Genomic DNA, 9,383 nt, shown 5'->3' with positions numbered 1-9,383 from the left:
GTCTCATGGTTACAGGCAGCCTGACGAGGCAGAAAGAGCACAGGCTGGAGTCAGGAACCCCGGGTTTGAGTTTGGAGGGAGGGGACTGCATTTTGAGTCTTTGCATTGAACTACTCATAGGCACAGGAAAATCTCAGTGGTGCCTCCTTCACGGCTGTGGAAAGGATCGCAGGAGAGAATAGGAAAGCATGGGCTTTGAACGTCCCACGTGAGAAAGACTGTTAACTGGGTACAATCTACCACTCTTTGGTGAATAAAAAAAAGTCCTCACTTTCAACCTCTTTTGCTTAGACATCAGCTTCTGCCTCCCCCCCACCCCGCCCCCAACCCCACATCCTTCCTGATGTCGCCAGAACTCCCCCTGGGTGGTGGGTAACCCCAGAACACCACTGAGGGCCAATTTTCGTGCATTTCAGAGTTGTAACCGTATCACCAACTTCAAGGCCAAGTGAGTCAAGAGCAGGGAAGATCCGTCTGCTTTGTCAGGGTCTCCCAGTCCTGGGCTGGGGGATTCCTGCTTGTTCCCGGAGGATGTTGAGCGGCACCCCTGGACACCACCCACGAGATGCCGGTAGCAGGACCCCAAGTTGTGACACCCCAAAACTGTCTCCAGAGATTGCCAAATCCAGGGGGAAGGCAATTGGCAAAATCACCTCCAGCTGAGGACCAGTAGTGTACGTGAAAGAAAACATGAAACAGTAATTAGGGGGAGAGATGTCTGTTAGCTGGTATTTTGTAGCTGCAGAAAGATTTCAGAGGGGTGGAAAAGCAGAAAGGGCCGAAATGTGGCACCTCTCATCTCTCCAGCTGGGGGACTGTCACCTCCACCGTTGTTATTCGGGGGTTCTGGGGGATGGGATGAAAGGCTTGCCTTGGATCAAAAGCTAATGCCATCTAATGCCACTTGCATGTGTCCACATCCTCTGCTGGTGACAAGGGCCTCCCTGCAGGGGACACGGATGACAGAAAGCTCTCTCTCCTAAGAAACCTAGTTTTATTAATAATATATCCCACAACTTCATGTCAACAAAGGGAACCTCTCTCTCAACAAAGCAAAAATATAGGCCATCCAAGGGCATACCAGCAGCCTCAAAATCTCATCTTTTTTCATTTTCCAAAGCCGCATACAGACCACGGAAAATCTTCACCTGTAAAAGCCCATGTGAAACACAACCAATCAAGGCTTTGGGTGTTTCCTTCCCTTCTAGGTCATCGTCCTGCGAATGCAGAAAAGCCAAGTTACATCACGACGGAAGTGTAAAAAGCATCTTGGTCCCGTTGTAGGCATTTCCAAACAGCTACGAGGAAAGGGGTAAGTGGGCTGTAGCGTTGCTCCTTGCCAGGCCTCAGCTCACCTCCAGTCCTTGAGGGAGAAGAAAAGTGGGGAAAACACTGTCTGGGAACTTTCCAGAGTTGAAGACGATACCAGAAATTTCCCAAGCAGGACCATTCCTTCTCCTCCCCATGCCCCAAACGCCTGTCTCCTGCCTTAGCACAGCATCACGTAAACCAAACCCATCAGGGGCAAGGATGCAGGCAGCGACGTAATCTCGACACCAAGAAAAATACCAAGCGGGAAAGAGGAACCACCAATATATAGTATGGTCTACTCTTTGGACTTGCCTACGTTTAGCAGAAATTAGAATAAAAGCCTGCCACGTTCTGGACTGGCACCTTCCTCCAGGGGAGACGCAGCCAGGAGGTTTGCGGAGTATTCCGTTGGGCTCACGCCTGGGTCCTCTCCTGGAGGCAGAGTTCAGGTCAAGTGAAAGCCTGTGGCTCCACCCCCTGAGAAAGCCCCGCAGCCAGCCGGGGAGCAGGTGTAGCCCAAAGCAAACAAAAACTCTCAAACCACAACAAACAGTTAACACCAGCAGCCTGTCAACACCAATTAGCAAGCCCTACCAGCAGAAGCCTATTCCGAGCTCAAATCCAGCTCCATCCTGGCAAGCAGAAACTGTCACCTCCAGCCTTCCCCAAGGAAGTGGCCCTTCATGGAAACTCACAACACAGCCAGCCCTCAGGCCCTCTAGGACGCTTAGAGACCCACACTGGGCAGGATTAGGACTTTGCTGGGCCCTAGGCACTTTTCGCTTTCCTGGGCGGCTACCTCCATCATGATGTTAATATGAAAGTTTATTTTTGATATTACTTTAAGTACGTTAATAGTTTATTCTCTTAATGTTTTAGGCAAGTTTTAATAGGTTTATGTGGGCCTGAAAATTAACACATTTCCTTTGAATGTTTTAATTTCCTTTGGGTTTTTATCTTTTAGTTTTAAAAGAAATTAAACATTTTCCTGGGGCCCAGGCATGATGCTTGCCACATCTTATGGAGAAGTGAGGCCCAATGCAGTAGAAACTTGCAATTTTTAAAAAGTACTGTTACCCATGGCCTATATATCCAACCAAAGACAACTCTGGCCTCCTTTAAAAAGTCCATTCTATTGATAAAACTGCTGACATAATATGCCTGGATGTTAAATATTTCAACTTGTCACTTAAGGGTGATTCCTTACTCAGGTACACAGAGGCTTAAAAAAACAAAAAACAAAAACAAAATACCAAGTCACCACACAAGATAGATTTTTCTTCAATATTTTATTTATATAGAAATACTTAAAAAATGAAGTAGCACCATTACTTAAGTTTTACCTTTATTATGTAGAACTTTAAATGTCAGAAAAATAAAACTCTTGATACAATTTCAAATCTTGTCTCAGCAAATATAATATTAGTATTTGACCATGAGGTTAAAGGCCCTTTATCATAAAATAAAATATACTTTGTTTTTTTTAAACTTTGCTCAGTAAAGTACATTTAAGCTCAAGTAACGTCACCTACATATACATAAACAAGTGGTAAACAAATGTATTAAAATAGAAATACTAAAACTATAGTGGTGCAACAGAATTTTTGTAACTTGCACTGAATTCTATTTATACAAATGTTAGAAAGCATCAACAGTTCCTTTTGACATGTTTATACATTTCCGTTTTGTAATAATATAGAATAAAATATGCTTTATATCACTGAATAGAAAATATGCTGGGTGAAGCAAATCTAGATTGATCTGAACCTATAAAATCTCCATCCCAACAGAATACTGTTGAAAACATTACACATTTTATGGTTTTTGTAATTCCGTCACAATTGTGTGATTATTAAAATAATACAGTGTTCTTTGCCATAAGGCCATACTAAAATAAAAAGATTTAACCCAGCTACAAAAAAGTTCACTGAACTTAAATTAAAATACTTGTAAACATCTTTGCAATATGAAATATAATTTTTCAAGTCAAAAAAGAATAAAATACTTCAATCTGTATTAATGCAATTTCTCTTTAAAACTTTTAAACGTTTTTAATATATAAGAGATATGTTACAGTTTCTTTAACTTTAATAAAGCTGCAGTATCCTGGTTTCACAGGAACTCCTGGCCCATCCACGAACATTCAGAAAGGATCCACTGTGTTCTAGAACAAGCATCGTAGGAACCCAGCCACAAAGGGGAACACACTAGAACAGTCCACACATCCCATAGCGCTATTATCATCTTCATAATAATTACTGTTCATTTTTTTTCCCTACTTTGAGAAAACGGACAACTTGTGGGGTTTTCTTCTTCTGGAAGCTTCCTATTAAGTACAGTGTAAAAACTATCATTACTAGAAGATCGCCGTTCCTATTATTTATAGAGCATGCACGTCAGGTGGTTCAGAGGTTTCCCAGGCCACAGTACTCTTGATGCAGATATCCTGGCAAGTTCCTTTGTTTAAAAATCAAATTTTAAAAACGAGCGGATACTACAGCTTTCCAAGCTCCCCTGGGATCTGAAGAGTGTGAGCAGGGTGGGGAGGAGACTGAGGGGCACCGAGGTGGCTGGTGGACGCCGTGGGTGCGGAGGGTGCCGTGGCAGCGGAGGGAGCTGAGGGTCCCCAGTCCCCGCGCGGCGGAGTGCGCAGGCGCGCGCGCCGCGCTCAGGAGAAGATGCGGATGGCCTGAGTGACCGCGGTGTGGCAGACCGGGCACTCGGGCTCGCTCTTCTCACAGATGCGGTTGGCGCACTCCATGCAGAAGAGGTTGTGGCCGCAGGGCACCAGCGCGGCGATCACCTCGCTCTCGAAGCACACGGAGCAGTCGCGGCTGCCCTTCCGCCGCAAGCCGGAGGACGACGACGACGAGCTGGACGAGGAGCTGGACGACGACGAGGAGCCCGACGTGTCCGACGGCTGCAGGCCCGGCAGCTGCGCCCCCAGCCCGTTGGCATAGGCCGCGTAGGCCAGGCCCCCTCCGCCCGGGTCGCTGCGCACGCGGCGAGCCAGGTGGTGCTCGCCCGCCCCCGGGGCCATGTGCAAGGGCGGCGACAGGCGCGGGCAGCCGGCGCCCGGGTGCAGCCGGCGGTGCACCAGCAGCCCCAGGTTGGCGTTGGGGGGCGCGCTGGCGCCGCCCCCGGGGAAGACCACGGAGGAGGAGGACGCGGACGAAGACGCGGAGGAGGAGCCGGACGAGGACACGGGAGCTGCAGGTCCACCTCCCGGGGACCGCTCGAACTGGGCCCAGAGAAGGGGCGCCCCAGGCGGCGGGGCGGGAGCCGGGTCGAAGGTGGGCTGGAGCTCTGGACAGCCGTCGGGCGCGGGCACGGGAGCCTCCCCGGCTGCGTACGCGTACCCGTTGCCGTTGCTGCTGCTGCTGCTGTTACCGTTGTGGGCGAAGCTGAGCGCCGGGCTGGGGGGGCTGTAGTCCGCCAGGCGCGGGGTGGCGGCTGCGCTGCCGCTGGCCCCCCCGCCGAAGTAAGAGTCTGTGGAGGCGCTGCCGAGCGAGCTGGAGCTGTCGTTGCGGTAGCTGGAGAAGGGCTTGCGGCCCGGCGTGGGCGTGATGCTGGGCGTGGGCTTGCTCCACAGGCTGCCGGGGCCGGACCCGCCGGACCCGTGGTGCAGATCGAAGCCCACATCCGTGCCGTTGGCGTGGAAGTCGTTCTCGTCTGTGAGCTCGATGATGCCGCCGGTGCGCAGGGCGATGTGCGCCTCGATCTCCTCGCGGGCGCGGTCCACGTTCTCCGGCATGCCCGTCACCTCGAACACGGGCTCCTTGTCGCGGCTGGGCGTCACGATGTACGTGTGCGTCTGCTGCTGGATGCGCTTGATCGTGGCGCCCTTGGGCCCGACCACGAGCCCCACCACGCGGTAAGGGACCCGCACCTGGATGGTGGTCTGCCCCGGGAGGTTGGGCGGCCCGGGCACCGTGCCGTTGAGCGCCGTGTTCTTATTCCGCGAGGCGCGGATCATGGAGAAGTGCTCGGCGGCGGAGATGATCTCCCTCCGAGCCATGGCCACATCCTCCTTCCTGCCCGTCACAACAAAGACAGGCTCCTCCCCGCGGACTGGGGTCTTGATGTAAGTGTTGGTCTTCGCCCTCAGAGCTTTGATTTTACAACCTGGGAGCCAGAGTGCAGGGCAGGGAGTGGGAGAGAGAGACAGACACGCCCATTACCCCGGGGTAACCGCGGAGACCTGGGCCAGCCCCGCGAACGGGGCGGCGTAACGGCAGGACATGCGAGGGGTAGAAAGGGGGCGGCTCCCGCCCTGACCCCGCCGCGCGAGGGCCGGGAAGCGGGTTCCACCCGCGAGGCGCTCGAGGAACAGCCCGCTGGCCGCCCTGCCCTCCCCCCATGACTGCAGTCGTCCGGAGCCAAACCCCAGAATCCCAGAAAAAGTCAGCTGGGGCGACGCCGCTGGGATGTAGCGGGGCGCCGTCCGTCCGCCCTAAGTACCGGGCAGAGGGGCTCGTGGAAGGCGGCCGGAGCCTCAGTTTCCCCAGCTGGGAAGAGGGGCAGTCCCGGGACCCATTGTTCCTCCACTGGGCTCCATTACGCTGTGCAGAAATCCAGAATCCTCCTCCCATCCGAGGCTCACTCCTCCTCCCCCCTCCCAAAGGAAGGATCAAAGCCCCCCCCACACACACACACCCCAAGCATCTTCCATTTAAATTCTATTTCCCGGGGTGGGCTGGGTGGGGGGCGCCAGGGGAGAAGACAGTGGTTTTGGCAGGAGAAGTGCATCCCGCCGCGGTCGCGGCGCAGGGCTGGGAGGCAGCCTGCCTGCACTTTCTTTGTCTGGGGCGCTGGCCCATCGCGCGGCTCTTCCTCCCCGAGGCTCCCCGCGCCGCGGATGCCGATCCCGCCGGCGCCTTCCCCGAGGGGCGGCGGCCAGAGACCCTCTCCGCTCCGGTTCCCCATCCTTGCCGGACCCACCTTGCCGCCCCACGATCTCCGCGACATGCTCGGAACTGGGTACCGGCACGCACTCGGTCATGTTCACGCTCTTCTTGCGCGGCTCGCTGTCGTACAGAGAGGCGCCCTCGTCACTGTCCAGCCCCAGGAGGGAGAGCTGGTCCAACGCGAGCTGCAGGGCTCTTTGGTCATCCAGGGTCTCGCCGCCGCCGCCGCCGCCTCCCCCGCCGCTGCCGTTGCGCTCCAGCTCTGCAAACAGCGAGCTGGGCATCGCTCAGCCGTGCGCGTCGCGCCCCCGCCGGCCCTCGGCTCGGCGGCGAGAAGCTGCGGCCACAAAGGCAGCCGGGAAGCGAGCGGTCAGGGGCGGGGAGGCCGGCCGGCTGCAGAGGGCTCCGTGGCTCCTTTCTCCGTGCCGGGAGGAGTGGGTCGCTCTGCGCGATCCGCGCCGGGCAGTGGTTGCGCGAAGCCCCGGCTGGATTCCCCACTCCAGGTCTGCTGGCGGGTGGGTTGGGGGCAGAGCTTGAGCGGCAGCCGTGAGTGCCCCCCGAGTGCCCAGCTGGCTGGCCACAATGCCGAGCGAGAAACGAGCAGGCGAGCGACAGCAGCGTTTCTTTAAGGAGCCCCTCCCCGGCTCCTCCACTCCCTCCCTCCCTCCCGCCCGCCCTCACTCAGCGCTTTTTCTCCTCCTCTGCTCCCCGCCTCAAGACTGAGCCTCTGCAGCCAGACGGCTCCGGAGGGGGACGAGGGAGGCGCAACGTCACCGGCGGGAGCTGACACTACAATGCTACTGACACTATCGCTGGGGGAGGCGATTGGCGCGCGCCGGGCCGGGGGCGGGCGGAGGCCGCGGGATGAGGGAGCGGAGCGCGAGCGCCCCCAACCCCGGCTCGGCTCGCCGCAGTCCACCGGCCCTCCTCCCGGCCGCGCCCCGCCCCCGCCGCTTGCTAACGCCTCTCTTTGTTGTCTAATGCGGGACCGGCAGGCTCGGGACACTTACATGTTACCTATCAGCTAAGGACAGTCCCTGTCCCCAGGTCTCCTCCCTCGCCTGACCATGAAAAGAAGACGCGTCCAACTCTGACGGCAGGGGCCCGGCTCTAAGAGATCGGTCCTCACAAAGTCCCGTTAGTGTCCCCAAATAAACTACCCCTGGAACCAAAGGTGCAGCTGTGAGAAGGATCTACTGTCCGCCCAAAGGGGTGGTTTGAGCCCTCAAGACAGTAAAGCAGGACTCGAGGTCCTGGTGCGTAAGGGCAAAGCGGCTCCCGGCGAGGGCTGCCCACCTGCGCGGGAGCGCTGGAGACACAAAGGCATCCGCCAGCCCGCAACGCCGTGCGCGCTCTCGCGCGCGCACCCGCAATTCCATTTACTTGGGCGGCACTTCGCCGAACTGGCCCAGAAACTGTGCATTAGAAAGCCGGAATCTGGCTGCAGGGTGGGCCTGGCCCGCCCAGCCCAGCAGTCAGAGACCTCTGGAATGCCCCGCACCGGGGTCCTGCACATGCCCCGCGCGCTGGCCCAGGCGCCGCGGACACTGACACGCGCACAAGCGCCGCGCGGCCACCACTGGACGCAGTCCATGGCGCCAGCCCGCGGCGCGGGGTGCGCGCCCGCTGTCTCCGGTCCCTCCCCGCTCCACGGCGGGGCATGCGCAGTGCTCGCAAGGAGCCGGGTCCTTTAAGGCGGGCGCGACAGCGCTCACCTGCCCCGCCTGCGGCCCCGCCCCGACGGGAGGTGTGCACTTGCTGTGCGCCGCTCTTTGTGCACTTCTCCGGTTGGGGCGGCGGCGGTGGCGGAGGGAGGGTGCGATGGGACTGGCCGACCGATACCCTGAACTGCGCCCCCTCCCGGATATCCCGGGGCGGTTCCAGTGCGAACAAGAAGAAAGGAGGTTGTGAGGGGCGAGCCGCCCGGTCCCTCTCTGCTCAGTGCCCTTCTGAGTGGGCCTGGTGATGCCCCCTCGGGGCCCCGCGCACACTCTGCTCCTTTGTTCTTGAACCACCGTGCTAGCCGCACCCGCTGCACCCGGCCTGGGGCCGTCCCGCAGGGTGGCCTGGCGCGGCTCGCCGAGATGGCCAACGTCCACGCCGCTGGACGCCTACCGAGGACAATAAGGCCAAGTGGCCGCCGCCACGGACGGGCTTACTCGAGAGACCGCGCGGTGCCGCGGGGCGATCTCGGGCTCGAAGGCATAAGGTTCCCCAAGTTCGCCCTGAGCGACCCGGGGAAAATCACACCTGCCCATCCACCTCGTGGGGTCTGAGAATTACAAGTGACAATAGATGAGAACGCGCTTTGTCGTCAGCGGGCAGTTACACCAACGCCGTTACTTTTGAGAACAAGGTGTTCCCTTCCTCACTCGCTCACCTGAAGCTGTCTTGGGGAAGAGATGATTATTTCCTTAGGGAAATGCGATTTAGAAGCCACTTGCAGTGCTTATTTCCTCAGGATGTTTATGTCAGCTTCCAGGAGCCTGATGTATGTTTTTCTTCAAAGGGAATGCCTGTTGGGGGTGGGGTTGCTGAGCCGCCCCAGAAAACCAGCACCTACAGCTCCAGGAGGGAAGTTTTGTATTTTTGGACCTGGTTTATGGAATCAAGTCCGGCAGATTTGAGAAGGAGAGGATTCCTGCCAAGAGGGAGGGCCCTGAGTGCGGGTTGCTGGCTGGGGAGGGCCACAGGGGAGGCGCAGCCTGGAGACCCTCACTCCACTCCACTCCACTCCACCAAGGCAGGAAAAGCACTCCACAGGCCTCAGCATTTACATCTTGCCAACCCAACAGGCTACTTTCTGGCCTCAGCTCTGCTTCTAGGAATTTAACAGCCTCCAGATTGGGCCCACTGAGGGTTCTTTTTTCAAATAACACAATGAAGGTAAAGTTGTCCCTTGGTCAAGGAAGGCCTCCCCCGCCCCCGGGGTTGCTTGTGCTAGGGAACAGGACAGCCATACAGCCTTCTGCTCCTACCTCCAGTGATACGATTTCACATGGGTTCACTCAGAAATTCCTTCAGAGGGCTGGATGCTGCAGACTCCCTGGGGTCCTTTGGTCAGACCCAGGAAGGTGAAAGCAACACTTGGGGCAAGTGACAGGCTGGACGACTTTCTTCCTGCTAGATCATGGAGGCAGCAATTGAAACGGCAAATGTTCAGTG

General features: G+C 56.9%; 1 protein-coding gene across 1 annotated transcript; it reads right to left on the bottom strand.

Annotated features, from left to right (window-relative positions):
- Positions 1-3,335: 3,335 nt before the first annotated feature.
- Positions 3,336-7,721, bottom strand: MEX3B (mex-3 RNA binding family member B). The gene is made up of 2 exons (XM_019640104.1): positions 6,253-7,721; positions 3,336-5,436 (listed from the first exon to the last, which is right to left on the bottom strand). Exons 1-2 carry the CDS (start codon positions 6,500-6,502, stop codon positions 3,980-3,982), a joined length of 1,707 nt encoding a protein of 568 aa, XP_019495649.1. The 5' UTR covers positions 6,503-7,721; the 3' UTR covers positions 3,336-3,979.
- Positions 7,722-9,383: the final 1,662 nt, after the last annotated feature.

Source organism: Hipposideros armiger, unplaced genomic scaffold (genome assembly GCF_001890085.2).
Source record: "Hipposideros armiger isolate ML-2016 unplaced genomic scaffold, ASM189008v1 scaffold_48, whole genome shotgun sequence".
Taxonomy (NCBI): Eukaryota; Metazoa; Chordata; class Mammalia; order Chiroptera; family Hipposideridae; genus Hipposideros; species Hipposideros armiger.
Note: the sequence above shows the minus strand (reverse complement) of the source record. Positions and strands in the feature narration are given on the sequence as shown.

Excerpts from the sequence above, each read along its gene's own strand:
- MEX3B (XM_019640104.1), bottom strand. The coding sequence starts at position 6,502 with ATGCCCAGCTCGCTGTTTGCAGAGCTGGAGCGCAACGGCAGCGGCGGG. Across the intron at positions 5,437-6,252 it reads GGAGATCGTGGGGCGGCAAG|GTTGTAAAATCAAAGCTCTG; the intron begins GTGGGTCCGGCA and ends TCTGGCTCCCAG.